The 27130-nt window shown below is 39.6% G+C and overlaps 1 protein-coding gene across 4 annotated transcripts in view; it reads left to right on the forward strand.

Annotated features, from left to right (window-relative positions):
* Window positions 1–27130, forward strand: part of ITPR1 (inositol 1,4,5-trisphosphate receptor type 1) — a 249558-nt gene that overhangs the window by 177244 nt on the left and 45184 nt on the right. For all 4 annotated transcript variants that reach the window (XM_037905875.2, XM_043552286.1, XM_043552287.1 and 1 more), the window contains 8 exons: window positions 10529–10709; window positions 11348–11601; window positions 18179–18379; window positions 21040–21150; window positions 22394–22489; window positions 23504–23626; window positions 24861–24965; window positions 25885–26077. In XM_037905875.2, the coding sequence (XP_037761803.1) occupies window positions 10529–10709; window positions 11348–11601; window positions 18179–18379; window positions 21040–21150; window positions 22394–22489; window positions 23504–23626; window positions 24861–24965; window positions 25885–26077 (1264 nt within the window). The remainder of the gene's footprint in view (window positions 1–10528; window positions 10710–11347; window positions 11602–18178; window positions 18380–21039; window positions 21151–22393; window positions 22490–23503; window positions 23627–24860; window positions 24966–25884; window positions 26078–27130) is intronic.

The following is a 27130-nucleotide window of genomic DNA, read 5'->3' on the forward strand; positions in this document are numbered from 1 at the left end:
GTAAATCGTCATTAAGTCAACACATGTTGCAACATATCCCTGATTATCATGTGGGCAAGGAGATTTTTCACTGCAAGCTCTCTGGGGCTGGGACTATCATATATGTATAAGTATGTATGTGTGTGCATACACATACCATCTATCACACTGGGCCTTAAGACACCACTATAGTATAAATGATAACTGATAACATTACTGTGCTGGGAACTGGAGATCGAATAGCTGGTCTTGTTTGATTAAAATAATTTCTTTTTCGCTGGACGAGATAAAGCTACCAGAGAGGAGTGCTCAGGTTGTGAACGGGGTGGGTAAGAAGGCAGTATAGTAATGGAAGAGAGTATTGAACCTGTGAACTCTTTCCACTCTGTTATTGATATATTGTGTTTTGCAAGTAATCAAGCATCGGTAATCAAGACAGCAGCTTGCTGGAGCCTCGCATCACTGGCCCTTTGTAATATAGCATTTATATGGGTGAAAAATGAGGACGGAGAATTATATCAGAGTCTGAATGTTAAATCTCTTCACCATGGTATGATCTCTGTAGATCTGTATACTTTATTATTTAGAACTGCATGTTCTCATATATCTTACTTGGAGAAGCCTGGGTCAGTTAAACAGTCAGTAGATGTCATTCTAAAATTATAAGGAATATAGAAAATAACTCGCTAATGCTTAATATATTGTGTGTATTTCTCTGTCTGTGAAATCTATATCCTGTTTAAACTTTTAGGATGATCCCTAACAGGATTAAAGTCCTCAGCAAGCAGACAGAGGCAAGCTATTCAGAAAAACAAGGTCATGCTGCAGGGTTGTTGGGTGGGTTTTTTTTTTTTTTTGGTAAGCACAGGAATCAACAAAGAGATGTTATATAACTTCTATTTATATCCTACTTGCTCACTAGCTGCAGGCATACAAGAGTAGCTGTGAAGGGAATTTAATGAGCTCTCAGGGCTTGCTCACCTTCCAGCGCTGGTAGGAGCCAGCTTGTTTTTGAAGTGCGTCAGCAAATGAAACTGGTGGTGGGTGGGTGGTTGGGTAGGTGGACTGACTTGTTGCTATGGTTTTCTTTAATTTCCCTGTCTCTCAAGAAGATCTTACACCTTCTTTGGAGTCTGTAGACTTCCATGTTTCTCACACCTCCTCATGGCTCTCTAAGGAAGTGGGGTACATGCTTTTCCATACGAAAGCTTTACATGGATCACATATGTGACCTGTTGTGTGCATGGGTGCACGCTCTTATGCATGTGGAGAGGAACTCAAATAAAAGCCCTGTGTCAAAAGCAAGTCAGAGCCCCAAGTCTCCCACGCTTTTAGAGCCATCTGCTCCATGTTTTCAGGAATTTTACCCCCCAAACTGAACAGGCACATGCCTACCGATGAGTCACCATTGTTGCCTTGTTGGCTTCCCGTCATCTCGGTTCACCTCATTGCCCCTGTGCTTCTCTTTACCTTAGTGTCTCTTGTGAATTATTTGCCAGTTTAAATTGGAGATCATCAGGCTTTTAAATCCCGCATTTGGGAATGCGTGCCTAATACAAGGGCTCTTCCAGAAACAAGTGGCTTAGCTCTCCCACCTGTTTTCATTGTATTGTTTGTGGGGGAAGAATACTGTTACGGGGCTCTGTTACTAAGCAGTTAGGTCCCTCCCCAAGAGTCTCCTTAATCAGATTTGTTAGGGCACAGTGTTTCCAGTTCAGAGTATAGCCCTGCAGGGGAGCATCAGTAATATAAGTGTGCTCTCCGTGTGCGTGAGTGTTTGCAGAATACGTAGCTAAGATGATGTTCCCTCTGCACTTGCAGTGGTTAAAGGTGAAGTATAAAGCGACACTGAAAAATGGCTAGTTGGGGCATTCAGCAGATATTCCTTATGGGCTTAATTCAGGCTACAGAACATGTTCAACTCAGAAATATTTTAACTAATAAATTTTAGGTTCCATGGGACTAACGGTATTACTAAGGACACAGAATGATGGAATTTTAGCAGACAAGGAAATACCAAAGGATTTCTTGGAAGTATCAGAATTTTTTTTTTTAAGTTAACTTTCTTCTGTGCTGAAACCCCTTGCAGCCTGGCTAGGGGGAACATAAAGGGTTTGTTTCTGTACTAGACTCAGTGCTTATGTTAGCTTTACAGTTTATTTTTAAAAGCGTGAAATATGGCTGCCTTGAAGTACAGTCTGGCTAGATGAGGTAGGGGTGAGCTTTTTTGCAAGTACACCTTCATAAAACTAGTGCAGGAGTTTCATAATAGTTCATAGTGTAGGGTGACAAGATGTCCCAATTTTATAGGGACAGTCCCGATTTTTGAGTCTCTTTCTTATATAGGCTCCTATTACCCCCCACCCCTTGTCCTGATTTTTCACACTTGCTGTCTGGTCACCCTATCATAGTGGTAGCCCACCAGGGATAACCAAGAGAAGCTAACTTTCCCATAGTCATTTCTCTCTGACATTGGAGTAAAAGATCTGCTGGTTCCAGGCCAGAGAGGTCATCTTTTTCTCAGTAGCTGAAGGGACTTCCCTTTTGGAAACATCCTGCTTAGTCAAGTTCATTGTTGAACAATTTCTTATGAAACTCATCTTCATTGATTGACATTTAGCTCTATATGGAGGGGAGAGTTAGTTTTTACCAGCTCAACATAAGCCTTTGAGTTTTTGCCAGGTTTACTTTAACTGTTTGGTGGTGGTTAAACCATGACTCATGTTTTCCTGAGAGATTCTCACCCTACTAATTAATGGGATTTCCTGGAGTTTATAAGTTTACCTGAGGAGGACTGTCAAAACTGTACTTTAAGGGTGTGGTCCAGAAAACATTCTGTCCTTTTAATGCCAAAGACACTGCCTCATTTGGATCTTAACCCATGGCTTTCTTAAATCCGATCACCCTTCCTTCAGAAAGGAGAGTGAGTTTGAACCGACACACTTTGCGTACAGTGTTTGTTATAAAGGTTTTGATTATACCTCTTACCACATGAGCGTGCAAACAGAGCATATAATAGAACCTATAATTATCAAGTCTAGGAACAGAAGCCAAGCTATTTGATGTGAGAAGCACGAATGTTCATCTTTCCAGTTTCTTGGTTAACAATACGAACAGCTGTGACTTTAGGGCAAGTCTGGTTAACAGTTAACTGAATAGATTAATGTGTTCCCAGAAAGAGTGACAAACACACACATAAAGACGTGAGCAAAACCTGATAAGCCTTTGAAAAGTGAGAACCAGACACAAACTGTCTTCAGCTGGTTCCTGGCATTCTAGGTTTTTCCGCTTGGCAATCCTTTGTGCTGATTCAGTGTGCACAGGCCCACATGTAGTTAAGCAGGTTATTATGTTTAAGTTGACTGAGTCTTTACTTCCCTTTCTGATGCTGTAGTTCTTCTGTTTGCTCTAAAATAAGACATCAGTCAGTAAAGTTTACAACCTGCCATGTGATTCTGTGGTAGTCTGCAAAGGGCAGATAACTGGTTTAAATTGTTAACTAACGTGCTTGCTACCCATTGCTGAGGCATGAAACCTATTAAGAACCACTTGTAAACACTGTTGCAGTTACCCTAACTCTGTAATTCCATCTGTCTAAGCTTCTTCCATTTTGGCCAGCTGCATTTTGTACTGTTAAATTCCAGAAAATCCATCAGGCCCTAAGATGCATCTAAGTTTCTCCTCTCTTCAAGGTCCCTGATATTGAATCAACCTATGAAGTTGTGAGAGTTTTGGGGAGGAGAGTGGGGTTGGGTTGTTTGGTTTTAGTTTTTGTTGTTGTTGTTGGCTTGTTACACACTAGGTGAATCATTCTGATTGTTTTTTTATTATTATTCAATTCTGATGTCCACATTTTAAAAAGAATGGTAAAAAAATTGGAGAGGGTGCAAAAAAGAGCCACAAAAACTATTTGAGGGTGGAAGAAAACGCTTTATAATGAAAGACTAAAGAGCTCAGTTGGTTTAGTTTATCAAAAAGAAAATTGAGAGGAGACTTAGTATATAAATACTTCCTTGGGGAGAAGATACCAAGTATCAAGGGGTCTTTAATGGAGCAGAGAAAAGGTACAACAAAAATCCAGTTGCTGGAAGCTGAAGCCAGACAAATTCAAATTAGAAATTAGGCACAATTTTTTTTAACAGTGAGTGTGATTAACCACTGAAACAAACTACCAAGGCAAGTGGTGGATTCTCCATCTCTTGATGTTTGTTGTCAGGTCAATATTGGATTCCTTTCTGGGAGTTATACTTCAGCCAAATACGAATTATTGGGCTCAATACATTTCACACAGTTACCCATGTAATGGCCTGTGCTATACAGGTGGTTAAACTAGATGATATAATGGACGCTTCTGGTCTTAAAAAATCCTATGAATTATTTGTACTCCAGTAGCACCTAGGAGGGGAAGTCATGAGCCAGGCAGGATCCTATTGTGCTAGTATATTAAGTCATTTGGATGTGGCTTTAGTCCCTTTCGCCTGCAAAATGTTTGATAGAACATTCTATAGATAGTTTGGGGGGGTGGGGAACCACTGTTCTTTTAACCCATTCAGTGTTAAACTATTCAGTAATCCAAGCCTATGTAACTAACTATGTAATCCAAGCCTATTTTCACCAAATATAATTTCCACTAATAGGGTAAAAGTGAAGGTAGGTTCCTATTTGGTCAGTGGGTTCCTTGTTTCTTCTTGAAGAGGGGTTAGTGGCTCGCAAAAGCAAGGAGAAACTATGCTTTTAGCAAAGATTTCACAGATTTTAGCAAAGATTTATGGAACACTTTTTCCCCTGTGACAGTTTTATATAGACTATTTACATTAGCTTCAGATGAATCTATCAGGCTGATTCTCTTTGAATAAGGACGGTGACCTGTGCTGAATTCCTCTCCTTTCCAATCCCCTTGAAACTAACTCAGCCCCTTGCTATGTGTCAAAGTGCAGTATACCATGGAGACAGCTGAAAGTTTCTGTGTTCTGTGTGGCTTTCTCAGCTCTGATACCTGCATGGAAACCATCTACTGCAGAAATGCAGATTTTCCTCAGTTCACTGCAGGAGTTTGGACTTGTGAAAACCTTTACCTTCAAACCCTACAGGGGGAAAAATGGGATTTTCCTTCTCCTTGTGTGTGTCTAACTTTTCACTTGGCTCAATAAACTTTGAAAATTAATTATGAATGGTTTGTGGCAAATGCTTAAAGGAAAGTCTCTCCATTGTCTTGTGTGGTGCAGCTGAACAGCTCATGTTGTGGATGTTAAATGTACGCAGTATATAAATGTGTTGGGTTTCTTATTCACTCTGTGGCTATAGCAGTTAATCACAATCAGGTTGCCTTTGGTGTCAGAAAGGAGTCGTGATTCAATTAATTGTTTGGCCATGAGTGGCTGCATTTTGGGGATGTTGCATTTCACTGATGTACATGTGCTTCTAAGCCTGTTTACTGAATCCAACATTCATGAATCAAACCACATGACCCACCACCCCACCCCCTTGTGTCAGATGATATTTCTTGTTTGATGGCAAATGACTGTTATGAAACAGAATACTGTCTGATCATCACTGAATTCTGCAAAAACGGACAGCTGATCCGGTGTCAATATGCAGGTTTGGTAACAGACCCAGTCCTTGTGATGGAGCATATTCTTGCAACATGCTTGGCTTGAATATTTTATTTTTTAAGGAGCTGCTCCTACTGAAGGGCTTGGGATGCTTGTGCAACGTGGTTAAAAACAGCAAACGTGCTTTTTAAAAAGCCTAGTTGAAATTTGAAATAAAACCAACCAATTGATGGGGACCTCTGCTAGAAATGGACAGAAGGAAGAAGTGGCAAGGGAAGGAAATAAATATGGGGCAAACAGAGCCTATCTTAAAATGGGACAGGATGAGGAGCTTTCATCAAGATGAGGGAGAGGTGGGTTGATATAGGTATGAAAGGGGCACTCTAAGGTCAAACTCAAATGCACAGCTGCTTGTAGCTCATGAAAGCTTATGCTCAAATAAATTTGTTAGTCTCGAAGGTACCACAAGTCCTCCTTTTCTTTTTGCGGATACAGACTAACACGGCTGCTACTCTGAAACCTGCTTGTCTCAGCCATTCAGATGTGCTCATCACCTTAAGATCTAGGTGCCAAATGCTACAAGACAGTCACCTGCCAATATAAGATACAGTAATGGAATTCCTAAACAGCAGGCGGGGTGCGAATGTAGATATGAGTCAAGAAAAATCTCACAAAGGAAGTCTAATGTAGTTGTACTGTTACGGGTTTTGAAATCCAGCAGATGCCAGCTGCTCTGCCCTTTGATAGTCTGGCATGTGAACAGCACAGGCCGGGGGTGATATGGACCCAGTGAGCTCACGTTTGTGCAGGTGTGTGGACTGCCTAAATAATCTACCATGTGTTACACTTGTGCAGACATGGGTCATCCTGACATAAGCGTCCAGGGTACCAATTGTGACTGAGCTTCTCATTCCCACTTTGTCCCTGGAGTTCCAGAATTTCCTACTGGAATACCCTCCCTTTTAATGGGGAAGGCCATAATACAGTACAGTCCACTGAGCTCTATACTGTGGATCACAGCTACCCACCCTATTCTTCAATCAATATGCAAGAGTCTGCAGGTCCCAACTTTAAAATCCTGTCTCATGCTGAATAGTCTGGCTGACTGCTCAAGGTGGACTGTTACATGCTGGGAACTGTAGTTTGTGTGCTGCCCAGTCCTATCAAAGATGAGGTTGGGTGCAGTCCGTTCCCATTTATGCAAATTAAATGCAGCCCTTGGGCTCACAGCAAGTTGCCTATGTGGCCCTAATTTGGGCAACCAGGGCTAAACTTTCCCTCACCTTGGCTGGAGAAAACACAGATGGATCCCATCACAGCCAAAGCTAGTGGTGCTTTTATGACCCTCAGGGTGACAATTCATTGTTTCTTATCTCAGAGCATTGTGCCTGAATGCATTCGTCTAGCCAACAGTCAGTCAGTCCTGTTTGCAAGTCAGAATCCTGGTGCTCTGTATCACCTGAAGGAAAACTTCATTTCTTTCAGAGGTGTTTCCATAACAATGTTAACTTTCTAACATATATGGTCCCAAACTTCTGTGAACAAGTTTTAGATTCTCTCTGTTAAAATTATCACCTACAACAACCTGCTCCAGCACAACTTGCAAAATCACACCTCTTAAAATACAGAATCTTGGTAGCTCAGCTGGCTTGGGGTTGACTCATGTGTGAAGGTGATAGGTATTCTGACGTAGATAGAACCAATCATTTTGTGACAGCCATTAAACGCACCCATGACATGCAAAAAATGCTTTATTGGAAATGTTCACTTGGCTAGTTTTTCTCTGACATGCAGTGGAAAGTCTGTTAAAGCACCCGAAGAAAAAAAGCAACACTTCTGAATCTGTCAGCAAATAACCATTACCAACATGCAAAATACTTACCATGCAGTTTACAGAGAAGAAACTTTTCCTTCATCACTCCTTTGTGTTGAAGAGGCTTTTTCTGAAGTAGAAGGTGCTTTCTACATGCAATCAACTAACACGAAACACCAGCGTGAGAGGCAGAAACTCTTATTTCTCAAACAAATTTTGTAGGCAACAGTCACCCTTTCTAAAACTGATACTTTTATTGCTTTTAAAATTTCATTAGTATTTTCTAGGTCTGATTCTTGCTTATTTGTATTAAAGTAGCAAGTAGAGCCCCCAACAAAGATCAAAGTTCTTCTGTGCTAGGCACCTACAGACACCTAGTAAGAGACACTGCCTGCTTCAAGAGTTTACAGTCCAAATAATCAAGACAAAGGTATAGTATTCTTTGTATCTTGGACAAGTCCAAAAATCATTGTGAGGCAGGTCTTCATTATCATTTTAACTGGACAGATCCCATCAAGCAGACCAATCTGATTGGTTAGTCTAAAATACCCCATCTAAAATTAATGTTACCTACATAAATACCTCTTCTTTTAAACACACAGTCTAGGTACATGTCCAGTGGAGGGCAGGGAAGGGGTAGCTTTAAAGTCTTTAACTTAACATTTAATAAATGGCTTTTGGTCAGTGAATCATTCTGGAAATATCATTTGGGTTCATATGTCAATTAATGCTGTTCCTATCAAAAACAGCAAATTCAGAAATAATATCAAAATATGTATAAATCTTGCCATTCCAAAGGATCCCAAAACAATTCACATGCTAACCCTGGGCTCATCACAGTGCCTCTGGAACAATGTGTACCTCTCAATGTCACCAGATACTAGAAGTGTGGTGGTCACTTGTATCAAATCCTCTGCTCACCATCACTTATAGACTTTCTCATCATTACTGCTTTCCATGTTTCTCCCTGCCATTGAGTACCTAGGATCTTTCTTTGAATATTTTTTCCCCAGAGATATTAGCATGCTTTTTTCCAGGCTGAATCTCCATTTCCCCCCTATTTCTAATCTCTTTAGAGGCCTGTTGATTAATCTTGACTTACTTGTACTTAACACCTTCTATAATAATGTAATTTGCAAATATCATGAACATGTTGAGCTGTTTGCTAATGATCTGGAAAGGGAATACATCTTAAATAGGATGGAACCTAAGATCAGTCCCTGTGGTTACCTGATTTTTCCATGTGCAGCCCCAAGTTTTAAAGTTAGCTGTTCATCTTTCCCTTTGTTTATGTCTGGTTACTCAGCCTAAGACACTGTGGTGATGGTTCTGCAACTTTCCACTTCCTGTCCCCATCCCTAGTTCTCCCTTCATATTTTAGATAGGTTAAACCCTATCCCCAGCAAAGTTACTGATACTAATTAGGTGTTCAATATTCTATTCAGCCTCTTGGCACTTAACACCAAATCTGAATGGGCATATGTAAAGAAGGGAAACAATACTTTCAAAGCAAAGCCTGTCTAACAGAGGTGTTTAACACCAGTATATACTGTAATATACTATGCGTATGCTCAAGGACAGCATTTTAAAAAAGAAAACCACAGCTCAGTCCTTGACTAGCTTCTCCATAAATGGCTTTTAAAAAAAAAATTATCTGTAGGTTAAAAACATTCCTATGTGTTACTGAGGTTAATTGTCTGTGGCAACTGGTTTAACTGGTTTTCAGAATGTAGTTCACAATTTCTCCCAGAGGTTTGCTTCTGTGTGGGATGGTCTGTATTGTCCTGTATTCCTGGTAGATTAATTCACGTAATGAAGTCAATATTATCTTAGTTTCTTATTTGTCCCCTTCTAGCAATTATTTGACAGACCTATTGGTTATAGTTGAGTATAAAATCTGCCTGGTAAACTAAGATTTTGTGGAGGTGGTTTTGTTGTTTTATCCATTTTTAAAATTACTTCGTTCTGTTTTTTCTCGGCCAATAAATTCCCTCCAACTAGAGGAAATTAAGGCCTTCCTGGTTTGGTAGAGACTGCTCCAAATTTCATGCGGTCTCATGTAGGTATCAGCCACCGGGTTTCAATAGTAGCACTCCCACTCTCCCACGGTAATCAAAGAGGTAACATTATTCGTCTTTCAAAGTAAGTCCCTCTGCTACTGTTCTAACCAGAACTGCCAGGGAGGGAGTGATCAAAGACAGACGTTCCAAGGATTGCCTTGTGTAGTCTGTTTCTCAGAGCAGCATGCAAGATATATTGCCATTCCCATTTTTAATTTGTCTTTTCAATAAATCGGACTTCGTCCCTATTCATCAAGGGAAGCTTTTGGATCATGAGCCGCTACAGAATGTTAACTAATTTCATAATACTCTGCATAAGGTGACCCACTTACAAGTTCATCCTCCAGTCGTGTGTAAGCTCTGATCCTGATTTATGTAACCTTTCATCAGAAATTGTCTGATCACTCACTGTGTTGGCACCTTGTGAGCTGTATATGATTTGTATTCTCAGTCTCAGGGAAAAAATTGTCCTTCTACATGTATGGACAGAAAAACAAATGAACAACAAATATTAAAAACTGGTTAATACTTTGAACTTTTTTGTTGCTTCTAAAGTTATATATTATATAATCTATTTTAAATCGGTCTGCAGCAGACAGATCAAAGCACAGAAACTCCAAATTGGGGAGAAAAAAAAAATCTTTGTCCTGTTTGTACATTTTAGGGATCTGAGATTAGTGTTGAATGTTAAACCTATGAGTCATGATCATTTTGACTCAACAGGGAGAGCAGGAAGCATAGTGTTATCTGTATATTTCATTGAGAATGTTTGGCTTCTATGAGCTGAGACCCAAATATGTATAAAGATATCCCATTGTGCTTACCTGGAAGGTACAGGGAGAAGTGTGCCATATAAATGTACAGGGGATAACATGATCAATTGCACTATCTTCTTTAAAAGTATATTTGGAAATATTAATAACAAAGCTAATGTAACTGAGATACATTCTTGGACTCCTTAACTAGAAGATCTAGTCTTCGTTCCTCTAGGGTTCTGTCTGTGCTGAAAGCTAATTACATTTTTAGTCCTTCAATCCATAGTGCACAGGATATAAGGGCAGGTGAAATAATTTCTTGACTCAAGTCTCTGTATAAAATATATACTTGTTCCATTTCTTTGGTAGCATTCGTTCTTCTGCCGACTAACAGAAGATAAGAAATCTGAAAAGTTCTTTAAGGTTTTCTATGACCGCATGAAGGTGGCACAACAAGAAATCAAGGCTACAGTCACAGTAAACACCAGTGACTTGGGAAATAAAAAGAAAGATGAGGACTCAGACAGAGATGCACCAGTTAGGAAAAGAGGTAAATCTCCAATTCTTTGCTTTGAAAAGTGACATGGGAGCAAGGCACTGTCTTTATTGAACTCCTTGTGACTGATGCAGTAATGCTCTGATCCACAGAGCAAAGTTAAGAGATCAATGACATCCTGCCATGGGATTTCAAGAGCAGCATTCTCTCTCCGTCCATTTGTGAGACTGTACTACTGAAATGATGAAATGTATTTGAGATGGGACTCTTCCAACTTGTCTAGCCTGAGATGCTGCCTAAATCTGATTGATAGTAATGACCCTGTAGGTTATGGTCAGTGCCTTTCTAACAATAACCCAGGACTAGAGAAATAGCTTCTTACACAACAGGTCTTCTTCTAAAACTCCTAATGGTGTTATATGCTTGTGACCTGTTCCCTAACAGGCTAATATAAGGATTAAAAACTTCACTGTGATTTGTTGAAAAGTGTGAAAAGGGTAACAGGCTATCATGCTAACCCCAGCGTCTTGCATTGTACTAAATATACTTGTTGAAAAGGATCTGAAGATGGTTAGCTGGTCTGTGTGCAAAACTTTAATAGGAAATGTGTGAATGGATTTTTTTTCCCTAATCCTTTTGTTCAGATTACCAGGTGGAAGGTCTTTCATATGTTCCATTCTCATGTATTCTAGTGAAAGAGCCCACAACCCAAATTACAGAGGAGGTCCGGGATCAGTTGCTAGAGGCCTCTGCTGCTACAAGAAAGGCTTATAATACGTACAGGCGGGACGCTGATCCTGATGACCATTATTCAGCTGCGGATGGAGCCCAGCCTGCACCAGACAAGAACAAAGATGACTTGGAAATGAGCGCTGTGATTACAATAATGCAGCCCATTCTCCGTTTCTTACAGCTACTCTGTGAAAACCACAACCGGGATCTGCAGGTACCGTAGGCAGATGTGCATGTTGAGTTAAGTCATTGCTATCACATCAACCTCTCTAATCTGTGCCACTTTCCCAGGACAGCCTCAGTTGACCTAAGAGAACCATGCATGCCCTAGTCTCTTTCAAATCCCAACGAACAGGCTGTTTTGTGGACTGCTTGACACAAACTGTGCTGCAATGAAGTCTGTCCATGGCCGCCACCTATGGCGAGAAAGCACTTTCTCCTCTCTCCCTGGCTCTGTCCTGGCCCCAACTCCTAGTGTCCAACATTCACTGGTTTAAGGAAACAGCAGCCTTGAAATTCATTCAAAAAATAACCATCTCGTGTAAAATTTAGAATATGTATTTAAACAGAGCAAGCTCTGATTCTAGGTCAGGGTTTATTGCTCTTTTTATGAGAGGCGGGAGAAATGTAATGGGGAGATGTGCATCCAGGAGAGCAATTAGACTATTGAAACCCCGATCCAGCATATTACTCAAGCATGTGCTTAATTTTCAGTATTTGAGTAATCTCATTGACTCCAGTGGCATTATTCATGCGCTTAAAGTTGAGCATGTGACTGAGTAATTAGCTGGAGTGGGTCTGAAATGTGTACCTTAGTAATCTTATCCAGTGCATCTAGTCCTACAGAGAGACGGTTCTTGTTTACAGATTGACTGACTGTAATTAACATGATTCTTGTTCAGCATTACTACAGCTAGTGGCTTAGAATTGAATGTAAATCAGGGTATAGTATATTCTAATTGTCTTCATAAAGGAGGAATAATTGCCTTAATTGCATTATTATTATTCTCTATTCTAGAACTGTAAGACCTTGCACGAGTGCTTTTTAGACCTGCCGAATCAATTCCGTTGAACTTGAATGCCCGGTTGCTGGCAATATTTTAAATCAAATCTGTTTGTTAATATTCTGTGATGTGAGCCTGCTATCCTTGAACATTTTGTAATTATAGTGGCTACTTATATACCAGGCTGTTTCTTATTTTTTCCCCAGACTACTCCAGCTTTGTCTTGTAAAACAATTTTCTTACCTTTAGCATCCTTGGGGATAAGTAGGGTGGCAGTTTTATGGGGTAATAATTCAGCCCACACACAGGATCTCTTTTGTGCTACAGTCTTCCACTAGGCACTTAAAGCTATCGAAGAGAAATTGACTGTGAGCCAATACAGAAACTTTTTGGATGGTGCTGCCTGCATTGCTCACCATCCTGAACAATTGAATTCCATGAGCAGCAGGTTGTTGCATTCTGCTACAGGAGAGGGAATTAAATTAGAGGTGAGAAAAGCACTATTTCAAATATAATCCTATTACTTGTTAGCTGCCCCAATAGTCCCCTTTCTATCATGGTCCCAAGGGGGTAGTTTATGCTGGTCTAGCTTTAAGAACTGTCACAAATATAGAATATTGACAGAAGGCCATAACATGACTCCCTACTAATATTGCCAGCTGGATGGCTCTTTACAGGAAGAGTAACAAGGATTTCATGTGTCTTCCAGTTTGCCATAAATCAATTTGCATGGAGCCTTTGAGTTTTAATACTTACAGCTTTACATCCAGCAGGTATCTACCAAACATTTTTACAAGCCCTTAACAACTGAGTGCTCATTTGACGATGAGCAAATATAGGAACTTGCGAGTCATTGCTGCTGTTGTTGTTGTCCTTTGTGACTTAAGATGATGCACTGCTGTAAGGCTCTATAGAAGAGTATGCTCTTCAAATTAGGAGGAAACCCTTGCAAAATGATCTATGGGATCCCAACGCTGCTCAGTCCCTTATGAGTCTACTCCTAGTTTCTGAAATAAAATTGCAGATTGCACCAAATTGTCTGTATTTAGTCTCTTGCACTTGTACACTCTTGAAGGTACATCTATTGAATCCATCTGTATTGTTCTATTCACAACAATGAGGGAGGTACTATTAATTGAATATATATTTAGCATGGCCTTCTTATCCATTTAAGACCCTGCAGGACTTGGTTGCCTGTGGCATGCTATGGATTACTTCTCATTTCTGTCCATTTTTCTTTCTGCACTCCAAAGTTATTGACACACTTCTAAGATTTACTCTAGATTTCCAATTAGACCAGTTCTTTTTGGTATATCACTGAGCCAGTTATAAGAGCTCTGCCTTTTAAACAAAGTTGGAATAGCTTTGAATTGCTGAGCTGACTGTAGGCAGTCTGTAATCTGTCTTTGGCTCAAGATCAAGACTGTATCATTCAATTTTATTGTAAGGGTAGCTCAGCAGTGAGGAGTCCCTGCTATATCCTGTGCATCTGTTAATTTATATATTTTGCTGAAGTTGAAAATGTAAAGATGTTTTAACTACTTCCCATATCCCTATATTGTAAGTGTCCTCTATTAAGCCATCCCATCACCCTCCTCCCCCTGTTTTTTGGTGGGTTTTTTGGGCAAAGATTCTTTATTGAAAGATTACATAACATGCTGGATACAATTATCATGGCCCACATTATGGAGGGGAGGTGGAAGTGAGTGGAATTTCCTTCATAGGTCTTTCCTATATTTTCTCATCCTGCATAAAGTTGCTACTTATAATTACTTTCATAAGATGAACACAATGACAATATAAACAAAAAAATCATTCAGGAAACTTCTGACTATAAACAAAAGAAATGGGCATACTCTCAAAAGTGAAGATCACCAGGGTTGGTGGCCCATTAAGGAAAGGGAAGAATCCTTTGCTTCTGTGCAGACAGGCTGATCTATCATCATATACAATCTTTAGATTTCAGCAGATAGGTATAGAAACATCATATTGAAGGAACTATATTATTACCCCTATCCATTTTCCTGTTATCAAGTCAGGTGTTTCTCTCCTGTGAGATTTAAATATTGCATTAATTGTTTTCTCTGGAGAGCCACACTCAGAGAGCGTCTGAGTCCGTAGATTGAATGTTGCTTTTTCACAAAAAGCAGGAATAATCATAAGTTTTCCCCCCAATATCTTTATTTTCTTACTCATTCCGAATCCTAGGAGGCATACCATAGGAACTGATTATTCATTATAAGTCACACATGCTGCAGGATAGTAATGCAATAAATTTGAACAATAAGACGCTACGAGAGCATATAGATTCATAGGTTCCAAAAGCAATAAGGCACCATTGTGATCATCTAGTCTGATCTCTTATATACGACAGGTCATCGAACTTCCCCTGAATAATTCCTAGAGCATATCTCGGAGGCTGTCAAGGCTGATTCCCCACTCTGGTACTTTCAGTGCAGAAGATGGGGGCCCGCAACAATTCTAAACATTAATACTGGCTGGTATTAAACTCCCAAGGTTACAGTTTTTTTCGGACCTTGGGTGGATAGATGCTGCCACCACCCAAGTGCAAATAAAACCCCTTTAAACCCAGGAAGGCGCACTTGGGAATTCTTCCCTGTAGGTTACCTTCAAGCCCTTTCACCCCCCTCTTCGGGGAAGAAAACAAAGGAAATCAGCTGTTGCCACCAGCTAATTAAACATATGCACAAACCTCTTAGGACACAAAAACCCAATCCTGTTCTCAAAAAGGTAAATTGTATTAAAAACAGAAAGAAATAAAATACGTCTGGAACTTAGACTGTTGCTAGACAGACAAAAGGGGAGTCTTGTTTCAATTTTAAAAAGTTCTAGCCTTCCCATTGGCTCATTTGGCCAGGTGCCCACTCACTTCCTTTTACCTATGCATGCAGTTAGACTTTTTAACCCTTTACAGGTAAAGCAAGTAAAGAACCGCTACCATGAGGGATTTTATAGGTGTATATTAGGATTAACTTTTATTTGATAGATTGAAAGCAGTTGTCTGTATCACATGAAGAACTGCGACTTTCAGATCTGATTGCTAGCAGAGAAGACTCTGACCATTTCAAAGGGTGTCTTTCCTAGGAATAGTCTTTTTCCTTCTGTATTTTCCCATTATGAAGTTTGTCCTTCAGAGATCAGATGCTATGTGTGTACACACACATCCTGGAGATTGCCCTAAATTTGGAAGCTTCAAAAGCTATGGTGCCTTCAGTGTGCAACGGGCTTTATTCATCCTAACTCAGAGGGAATAATTCTCACCCCAATACTCTGAAAATAGCTGAGCTTGGCTTTTTTACTGTTAATACTTTCTCCAGGTCAGGTCCCATCTTGATTAAGAGATCTGTATTTACAAACAAGATCTCTGACATCCTGGTATACATTTATGAGATGTTTGGAGGCAATTCCATACAGACACAGCTTAGCCAATCCACATTGCAGCTACCCATCTCTATCTAGATATCTGTTCCAAAACTGGTGTAAATGATGCTGCATAAAATGTGTAATAAAATCAATTAAGACCAAACATCCAGTTGTAGAACTAGGTAAGCCTTCAATGGTTAGTTCTGGGAGAGGAGTGATGAGGGGTGAGATGGAAAAACAAGATCTATTGCTGTTGAATTCCCAGAGGAACATAGAAATACCCTCTTCTAATATTTAAAGGTGCCCATCTTCTGCATGGCTTGCAGCATTCCCTGCTGGCCTTGGTAGTTGTGGGATCTAATTATTTTTGCTTTTGGCTTCCTGCCATGGACCAAGTTATCTAGTGTGCTTATTCTGTGTTAAATGTTCATGAGTAAATTTTTAAGGTGGTTTGGATCCATGTCTCTGAAGAAGACCAGATCTTTGCTGTCCATATCTTCAGGTAGCCTGACAGGAAGAATATTCTTTTTTTCTTTTTTGTTGTTGTGGTCGTTGTCCTTTGGTTTTCTAAGTGTTCTGCAAATGATTCTGGGACTCTTTCATAGCCTTTTCTAGCTGCGTAGTCCTGTGGACTTGAGCCCAGTCTCATCCTTACTGTCTGACAGTTTCTGTTAACATCTTCGCTAACCCAAGAGTTGTGTCCCCCACTTCTTGTATTCTGCCACCTATTTTAGCTCCTAGGTTAAAGACCTTGGCCTGTAGCTTGACTGAGACTTCAGTGGAGATTTCTTGATCAGGCAATATGCCACTATGGCCATAAGAGTTTAGTCTTCCATAAGTTTGCATTCAACCTGTATAATCATATATTGTTTTCTCTTTTGTTCCTATTACTCTTGCTGTCTCTGGGCTAAAAATCCTGTAGAGACATTCTAATGCTATTCGCAGCTTCTAGAAAATGGAAGGATTAAATGCCCTTCCCCTGAGAGATTTTCCTGCCAGTGGAAGTATTTGTTTGAGCTGCTTTTTTTTTTTTTTTTTTTTTTTTTTGGAAGCTCTGATCTCTGTAGCCTCCAACCTTTTTTCACTGCCTGGAAAACTAATCAAAAGTCAAGATATTAAATGAGCAATCAGGTGAAGTACACTGAATCATTGTCACTTTTAATCCTCATTCATCTTCAGTGCTTTCCTTTTTAGCTTAGCCTTCTATTGAATCTGGCAACATTTCAGTCTCTTTGCCTTAAAAAGAAGTCGTCATTGGACAATTACTAGAAGAAGTCAGTTGGCAGCAGTGCTCTGCAAGCTTGTAGACAAGAGACCTTACGTGTTCCAAAGTCCAATACATTCTGTTCCTCTAATACCTTTTTTGTGGGGGTGTGGGGGAGGTTGGCCTTTGAAGTCAGGTGTTGTATAACTCATTAGAAGCAGGCTAGATGGGAAGTGTCATGCTGAAACTTCTAGGAAAAAACAGTGGGGTTGTCAGTTCCTCTTTACAGAATACCACTGGGAATGTACTGACAAATAGTATTGCGTCACTGGGAAATTATTTTTCAGTAATTGATCCTCTTCAATCAAGTATTTCCAAGGGGGAAGCTTGGAATACATAAAAGATCAAGCATATTTAACCTATGCTGTTAAATGTGACATGTCATTGCAAGAACTGTTCCTACAGTTTCAAGCTATAATTACATTGGAAGAAGTGGAACTGAGAAAATTATATTTGAAGTTGCCTTTCTCCAGGAGTTGCAGTCAGGTGACTCTTTGACACTTGCATATGGTGATATGAAACCCAGAACTAGAGAATTGCTTTCTCTCCACTCATAGAATCATAGAATATCAGGGTTGGAAGGGACCTCAGGAGGTCATCTAGTCCAACCCCCTGCTCAAAGCAGGACCAATCCCCAATTTTTGCCCCAAATCGCTAAATGGCTCCCTCAAGGATTGAACTCACAACCCTGGGTTTAGCAGGCCAATGCTGAAACCACTGAGCTATGGTCTTTTGTGTGGAGAGAGATTGTTCTCTGATTGTTTGTGGGGGAAATATGACGATGAATGACAGTTTTCTTAGATCTGTGTGGTCCATAGAATCAAGTGTATCCAACATTCTGCATTCTCTTCTAGCACATCACACATTACTCTATTGCCAGCAGGCCATGAGAGAGAAAGTGAGCGAGAGCAGTGCATTCAAAGAAAGTGAAAGAAGTTGTACAATTGTACAAGAAACAAAGCTTTCTTTAAATCCTAAAACATTTCTTTTTCTGAGAGGCATTTCTGTTATGCAACTATACTAAAAATTAGCATTGACAGCACAAGGTGTAAACTTAAATCCAATGAATCTAGTAAAATATTACACTCTAAAGTTTATTTTCTATGTTGTTGTTTTTCTTCTTTGACACTTAACTACAGAACTTCCTACGCTGTCAAAACAACAAAACTAACTATAACTTGGTGTGTGAGACACTGCAGTTTCTGGACTGTATCTGTGGAAGCACGACTGGAGGACTTGGGCTTCTTGGTCTGTATATAAATGAGAAAAACGTAGCACTGATCAACCAGACACTGGAAAGTTTGACCGAGTACTGTCAGGGACCATGCCATGAAAACCAGGTAATGTGACCACAGCCACAGAAAGAATGACCCATCCTCCACACGCATGTGATGTTTGTGCTGCGGCACGTATGCCCCCCAAATCCATTACATCGGCTATACATTCCATTGTGATGCCATCCATATTGCTCACCTGACCATGGTGATATTTAACTATTACCTTATCAAGATTTATTTCTCTATGTACAGGGCTCACTGTCTTCTCCTCCTCCCTACGAATAAAATAAAAATAAAACTCAGTTAGCATCCTTGCAGTAGATTAGGATTTGTGTTGCCTTATATAGGATATTCAGGCAAACTTGGCAACCTGAATCCTCCTTCTAGCCAAGCTGTTGGTGTAACAAACACCTATCACAGATTGTGGGGAAAGAAAGCAGGCGCCCTCCCGCACAAGTTGGGGAGAGGCTTGTGCTTTGGTGCTGAAAGTCCCGGGTTTATCCCCACTGATGAGCAGTAGATTTGTTATGGAAATAGTAACCATGTGAGGATTTGAACTCCTGTGGACTTCAGAAGTTTTCTGTGACAGGAGATGTGTGTGACAAGCTGCCTAAGTGTGCTATGTCCCCCTCTGTTGGCTGAAGATAAGTGCTTGCTACTATTGCTGCTGTCTAATGGGTTATATGTGTCCTAGGTTCTGCCTCACTGACACATGGGCTCGTTATAGTCACATTACATATACACAGGTAATAGATGAGGTAAAGTTCTAGACAAGCATCTGGTAGGGTGATAAGTGGAGCCCTCTCTAAACTCTGTGAAACTGTGCTGAAAGAATGTTTAAACATGGTACTGACTAATAACCAGTATCCTATGGACAGGGAACAAATGTTAATCGGGAATATGTGATAATTGTGGTATGGTGTAGAGGTTTTAAATGGTCTCGCATATGAGTGCTGAAGCCATAAGTGAGTTATTCCAGTCATTCCATCGCAGTAAAGTGTGTGTGTGTGTGTTCATGACCCAGGACAAAACCTTGCTCGTCTGATGCCTCTGAGTTAAGATAATTTTGGGTGGAGGAGGAGGAAAGATTTCTCTGTTAGCTTGATTTTGTTTGGTTAAATTGCGGGTGTTTGAAGCTATTCAGGGATAGAGATAATAAAATGTGTTCCAGGGGCACACGTTAGTGGCAGAGGATAGGTGACGTAGTCAAAAGTGAGTGATAAATATATCTCCTAGCTCTGCTGCGCCAGTTTACCACCTGGATATCCACCTCCTTATATATGGCACAACTATTTATTAAAACCAAGCTACAGAGCAGCCCCGTCCCTCACCCTGATCTAAACATGGTTCTTGTGAACAGTTTCAGTGAACAGGATAAGGGGTAAAAGTCTGGGTTTATCCATGCTAAATGGATAGCTGCTGTCGGTGGATGCTGACTGAGTTAGCCAGGGAAGGCAAAATATTTCAAACCCCTCCAGCTCTGTAGTATGCACTAACAAATAGTGCTTGTTAAATATACGTTACCAACAAAACGTATGTTGCTGGGTGTCATATTATAACAGACCAGTTGTCCAGCTGTGGATTCAACTGGCTTAGAAAACAAGATCTTTATATACAAATGTGGATGTCTGCTTCCTTTTCCAACTTAAATCTTATTGAAGCCTCTTGTATACACAGTGCAGAATGATCCATCAGGATGTATATACCATCTCAAATTGTATAGGAAAGAAATATGGCCTTTTAAATACTCCCCTGTAAGGGTGCACTGTATGCTATTAAAATAATACACCATATGATGACGGATAATTGCAGTTATGCTGAGAGCATAGCAGGGGGTAGTTTAATGAAGATGCTTTTGTTCAGTACAACCGGATACTTCTTATTCTCTTTTCATGTACATATGTAAAAGGCCATTAAAAATAGAAGCTGAATTGACCATGATTAAGTGGAAGGCTGTCACTTTAATAATATACTATATCATTTTTTGCACTTAAATCAAATTCACAGTAAAGCTAAACAAAACATACTGAGGGATAATTCAACAATAAAACAAAATCTCAGCTATGGGAAAGCATTCATGGAGCTATAGATGTAAGTTAATCATAATAGGAAACTGTCTCTGCAGAACAGACTGCATATCAAGTGGAATAATTATCTTTGTACATCTTTGCAACTGGAAATAGACACCAAAACAGATTAAGAATTGTGGATCCAGCAAGCAGGTTGCCAAGTTTAAAAATCTGTATGAGTAAGACGCACAAAATTTCAAGAGCAAGCCTAGAAATTATGGAAACATATATTAGCTGTTTGAAAAGAACTTGGAATATAGGGGTTTTAAAAAACACAAACCCTCCCATACCTTTATTAAAACAGTGTATTCTCCCTTAGCAGTAAGCTCTGCATTCATGCCAAAGAATGCTTGCTGGCTGTTAGTTCCTCAGGTGTTTTACTGTGGGGCTTTTCTCAGCCCAGTCATTTTTGGTAGGTCATCACACAGATGTTTGTAGGCACATTTGAAGCCAGATATTTTTAGCCTTTTATATTGAATCCATTTACTGAATTGAAAAATTCCATTCAGCCATCTGACCTGTCTGAGGGGAGATGAGAAAAAGGTGACTCTCTTTTCTCTTTGGTTAGGGATAGCTGCGTAAACTGTGTTTAAAATGGTTGTTTAGCTAGTTTACTTTTCACTGTGGTTTACCATGAGGATTTTCTCTGCACAGAACTGCATTGCTACTCATGAATCCAACGGTATTGATATCATCACAGCATTAATTCTCAATGACATCAACCCTCTGGGGAAAAAGAGGATGGACCTTGTATTAGAACTAAAGGCAAGTGGATATTCTACAGTGAGCTGTACGTTGCTAATGAGATGAAGCATGAGCCTATAGCTGAAGCCAGATGGGTTTTTTTAAGATCTCACTGTGGTCATAACTGTTACAAAATTGAGTTGTGGGATTCTGCCTGACAACTGAACAAAAAAAATATAGAAGATGAGTTTAAGAGACAGATGTTTATTTAACCCTTGCAGTAATACCAGTGCAATGTCCAATATAAACCCCCTAAATCTGCAAAATGTTTTCCCAGTTGAGACAGCTTAAGCTAATTCCGATATTAGAAATACGATACTGTTGATAAATACCATACTAACTTTCTGTCAGATTGCCACAGGTATAATGAAAATGCCATCCCCCTGCTACATGTTTAGGTTCTGAATGCTTTGTTCCTATTGATACAAGTTATATTGGTACTTAGTCTGAATCATTCTTGATCATGAATGTCATTCATAGGCAGTTCAGACTTAATGCTGAAATAATTAACCACTCATTGGATCAAAGTGTGCTATGAAGCTTACCTTAAAGCTGCTATAGATACACAGTAGCTCTACATCAACACGTTTCTGCAATATTTCCTGTTTTACTTGTGGGCCCTCTTTTATAATACTAGTTCTAGTTCTTTTCTTTGTGGACTCATGGCATTATTACGGGTACCATGGGTTTTCTTCTAAATAAAAAAGACTTGAAATTTAGAATCAATTTTACATTATTCTTTAAAATTAAATACCTTTATTGCAATGTTGTTTTTTAATCTCAACTGTGATGGATTTTAGTCTTAATTGTTCATATTCAAGTAGTCTGATGCCTTGTGGTATTTTCTTATTTCCTCCCTGTATCACTTGGCATGACCAGGTTTCAAAATGATATTCAGTTAAAAAGCAGTAATGTAGATCTAATCTTCAATCTGGTTGTCTTTTGTCTTAACCTACAGCATCCTGCCTAAATGTGAGCCCAGTGCTCATGAGTAGTACAATCTACTAATACTACCGTCACTTTAAAAGAAAACAACTCTGCAGTTCTAAAAATTTTAGGAAACTCAAGCCAAAAGCTTTACTGAGTTCCTTTGACTTCTCTTCACAGCGAGTACTGTAAATATTCTGTGTTGGGCAGGGTTTTAGCTGTATTGGTGCTGTTGACCTTACTGGTCTCAAAGGACTCTATTTTAGAGTTCAGATGGCATTTGCTGAGTTTTTGTCACCAGACAGTGACTGGCGTTTTTCTTCTTTCCTTCCACCAGAACAATGCATCCAAATTACTGTTGGCAATCATGGAGAGCAGGCATGATAGCGAGAACGCGGAGAGAATACTTTACAATATGAGACCAAAAGAACTGGTAAGTTCCTTATGCCACTCCTAAGCATCAGATGTCCATAAACTAGTTTGGAAGCATAGCAGGAACCCATTGTAGTGCCAGGTTGTTGATCAAGATTACAGGGCAAACTTTAGATCTTGTACTGTAGGTCAGTAACAAGTGGTCTGTGCCATAGGCCGCTAACAATTTGGAAGAGCTTTCCAGGATTTGATGGAAAGGCTAGCTATTGGTTCACAGGCCCATTTAGTTTGCCAGTAGCAGAAGTGGTTAAGGAGGCCACATTGACTACTGCAGAGAGAGCAGTAACTTCATCAGTGTAAAATGAAAGGGAAGGACCATATGCATCTTTTATTCCAGGAAATTTACTGCTGTAAACCATCTGACTAAGAGAATGTCAAAGAATTAGAATTTTATGATGGTATAAAAGCTGCTCAGTAAACTCTCTAGCAGTCTCCCAGGGCTGTTTATATATTAACAGACAAAAACAAGCCAGAAAATTCAAAGTACAGCTGAAACTGTTAACTCGCCACGTTTTGCATAGTTAATGGCAGGAGCCAGAGATCAGAGCATGACACAACATAGTGCGATCGCTGTATTATCCGGGAACAATGGGGTGAGTTGAGGATAAAGTTTCAGTCTTTACTTTGATTTTCCTTCCACTGAGTCAAATGGATCCGATGTAGGCAAAAATTGACAGCAGATGTCAGCTGTAAAAATCTTGTATAGCTTGTACCAACCAGAATATATTACCTGCAAATGGGGGGAGATCTAAAATTCCTTTAAAGCAGTTAATTTACCCTTCAGAGATTGAGAGGGTCTAAGGATACGAAGAAGAGTTCATCAGTCTCCTGCTTTGAGTCTTGGCTTCCTGCTTTATGCTTGATGGCCATACTCTGAGCTCTTGAATGTGTATTTGAAGCGTCCATTGACTTCAGTGGGAGTTCTGAATGCAGAGCTATTGGCAGAATTTAACCTGAAAATCGGAGTTATTATTAAATCTCAGAGACCTGTGTCTTTCTCACTTTTTCTTCCAAGGTGGAAGTAATAAAGAAGGCATATATGCAAGGTGAGGTAGAGTTTGAGGATGGAGAGAACGGTGAAGATCTTGCAGCATCTCCTAGGAATGTGGGGCACAACATTTACATACTAGCTCATCAGGTATAACTGCATTTATAGCTATGGCAGTGTCTAATGAATACAAGAGTGAAGATTAGTAAGTAATCTAGTTTTTATCAAGATTTGCTTTAATTGCCCAACTGATGCCTTTGTAGTTAGGAGAGAATTCTTCTTCAAGAGGTGCATGGTGGAACTCAACACAGTATCCTTATCTCTTCTTTCTGTATCCCCATAATTCCCAATGGGAGTCAAACCTAATCTTTACCCTAACACATTCAAAAATGGAAATTCTGCGCATGTATAATAATGAGAGGAGGAGCTAAGGACTTTGTTCTTTTATAATGGTGAATTGCCAGCTTCTTTGTCCTTACTGATGACGTTTCCAATACCACATGTTTCAAGATCTTGAAGGCACTGGGATATTACGTCTTACTTATTTATCATTTACATCCAGTGCTTTAGTTTTATGTCCCAGATGAAATTCTGATCACTGATACAGTTTTTAAATTAGGCAACGGAATTCCATCCCTGCTTCTGATGTCCACAGCCACTGCTATCTGAACTGTTGGCACAATTGAGCACTTCCTTGAATTTGTGTTATTTTCTTTAAAAATATTACACAGGCTAGTCTCTGCTGCGGTACCATCCAGTACTGCTCTGTCCCCATCCACTCTACTGGAGCCTGGTCCAAACATATTTGTTAATCCTGTTGTACTTTCCAAACATCAATACAAGACCATGGAAGGAATAAGCAAGAGCTTGTAGTATATTGGATATGTCCAGTAGGAATTCCTTGTTGGTGTTGCCCATGAGTAGATCAAACCACCATTCTGCCACTTTTAAAATGGTTGGAGTTTGAAGCTTTGTAGTACCATCTCACTATTAGTGCCCCTACTATTAGTAGAAGCAAAATCTTCCACCATCCTTCCTTTAGGTACTTGAATTATTAGAGTCCTACCTAAGAGCTGTACACAACTTGAGAGCTGACGTGTGTGGAAGGGTGGATTGTACCAGAATCCCCAGAGAACCTTTCTCAAGTCAGACAGGATAGTGGAGAACTTGTGAAGGGAGGAATACAGCATGGATATCAAACAAAAAAGCCAACTCCTCTGGTCACATTCTCTCTCCCAGAATAGATCTAAATGGTGCCTGGTTGAAATATGACCAACCTTCTGCCAACTTCTGTGCACTGTTCCTTTTTTTCCATCAAAAATTAGAAATTAATGTTAAAGAGAGACATCTTGTGTCTTCCACTCCTTGTCTTGCTTTATTTTAGTTGGCTCGTCATAACAAAGAGCTGCAGAATATGCTGAAGCCTGGAGGTCAGATAGAAGGAGATGAAGCTCTGGAGTTCTATGCCAAGCACACAGCACAGATTGAGGTAAAGAAGGAAATAGTGAATGCCAGTTCATGCTGGATTGGGTGTCCTAAGGATGCAAAAAATCACTTTCCTGGGAGGAAGACTCCCGTTAAAAACAGTTGCTCTGTTAAGTGCATTTTGATTCTGGTGCTTGTCTTAAAGTAGCTACCTAGATGTGGATTATTCTGTCTTCCATGTGAGTGTATGGCTTTTTTCCTGCCTCTTCCGGAGGAACTATTTTTGAACTGTCTGAGTGGATACCCTGACTCTGGCTCAGTTTTATAGGCAGAACTTCAGAGAAGCCTACTTGCAAATAGAAGTGCGACTTGAATCAAGAGAATATGGTTTGGCCAATACGATCACTGAATCCATAGGGCAAGTTAGAGCATATTTATAACACTTTTTTCCTACTAAATGAGATTTGACCAGACATTAAGCCAAATTCGAGTGTTTTTGAAAACTCAACTGGATGTCATGGGGTGATTTTTAGAAGCTTGTGTAACATGTAAGATAACAGCAATCATAAGTAGCTCCTGTATATAAAACAGTTGTTGATTTTGCTCGTACACTGTGAGTGTGTTGGTATTTTCTATGGTGACTAAGTTAGACACCCAAATGCCATTGAAATTCAAAAGAGTTGAGTACTTAGCTCCTTTAGATCTTCTAAAAATCCTAGCTTAGAAGAGTAATGCCACGTTAAGAGTACAAAAGATATTGTAATGCAAGGTCAATGTAAAGTAAGTAGTAAATTACTGTCATAATGTTCTAATAAACCACTGATCCAATGGTTTTGTGATTTAAATTGTAGAATTTCAGTACATTTCAAAAGTATCTGACATTACCACGTTCCCGTTATTTTGAAACAATGCACAAAAAACAACCCTGCCAGAAACAATGCACAAAAAACAACCCTGCCAACTCAAAAATCTGTATTGTCTAGATTGTTAGATTGGACCGTACGATGGAGCAAATAGTCTTCCCAGTGCCAAGTATATGCGAATTCCTCACCAAGGAATCTAAACTACGGATATACTACACCACAGAAAGAGATGAACAAGGCAGTAAGATCAATGATTTCTTCTTGAGATCAGAAGACCTCTTCAATGAAATGAACTGGCAAAAGAAATTGAGAGGTAGGTTGGAAATACTAGTGTCTCAGGCTGAAGAAAAGTTGTGTTTTATAATAAAAGGTCTTCAGAATACTAAACCTTGATTTCATAGCGAATCTTTTCCCAGGGTGGTAGTGACACTGAATTGTATTTGACAACCCAGCTCATCTGCACTGTAACATTATGTTGCGACTCAATAATGTTTAAAAATATTAAAAAGCAAGTATTCTCAAGTAGAGATATTTCACAGTTGCACTGAGGTGAGTTTTACTGTGTGATTTTCATACAAGACTAGAACATAATCAGTGTTTTCTGCCTCAATATTTTAAAATTCTAAACTAATATTTCTATTTGGATTATCTAAAACAAACCTGCATTTCTGTCTGAGGCTCTAGAACAGTTGTCACCATTAAAAAGTCAGCATTTGCCAACAATGACACTTTGTCAGTGTTAGAGAATGCGGTTATTTCCTATCTATGTGCTGGGAATAACTGTGGTATCTGTTGGCAAATGTTGCCCTCCTGGACTCTAGTTATTAATGCACTTGCTTAGAATGCCCCAGAGTGCCCCCTAAATGAAATATGAAACAATTCCACTGCCTATGCAATTCTACATTTCCTATAGTAAGCATAGACAGTGAAATTGTTTGTAGTATAAGTTGTACAACTCCAGAGAGACCCAAGCCAGTTAAACTAATGTGATAACAATTGCTTTGCAAGACTTTCCCTTGACGTTAACAGCCAGAACTTGCCCTCAGACTTATGTGCAGAGCTCCCAATGGAGTCAAGGGAAGTTGAGCATCTTAAGCCCTAAAGGACTAATGAAAACTGAATATATGGCTCCAGCTGCTGGGATAAACTTAGAAAAGTGATTTTTCTAATAGATAAAAATAAACTATAATCCTATTACTTTAAAGCATGAAAGTTATGTGTGGATCAGATACAATCTAAAACTTATGCAACTCCCCTGAAGTATATTTGACCTGTCTGGTGAATACTAAATGGAGTGGCTAGCTATTTCAACATTAACAATAGCCTCATATTTTTGATAGAATCAGAATCTTAGGTAATAATATAT

Source organism: Chelonia mydas, chromosome 7, assembly GCF_015237465.2.
Source record: "Chelonia mydas isolate rCheMyd1 chromosome 7, rCheMyd1.pri.v2, whole genome shotgun sequence".
Lineage (NCBI taxonomy): Eukaryota > Metazoa > Chordata > Testudines > Cheloniidae > Chelonia > Chelonia mydas.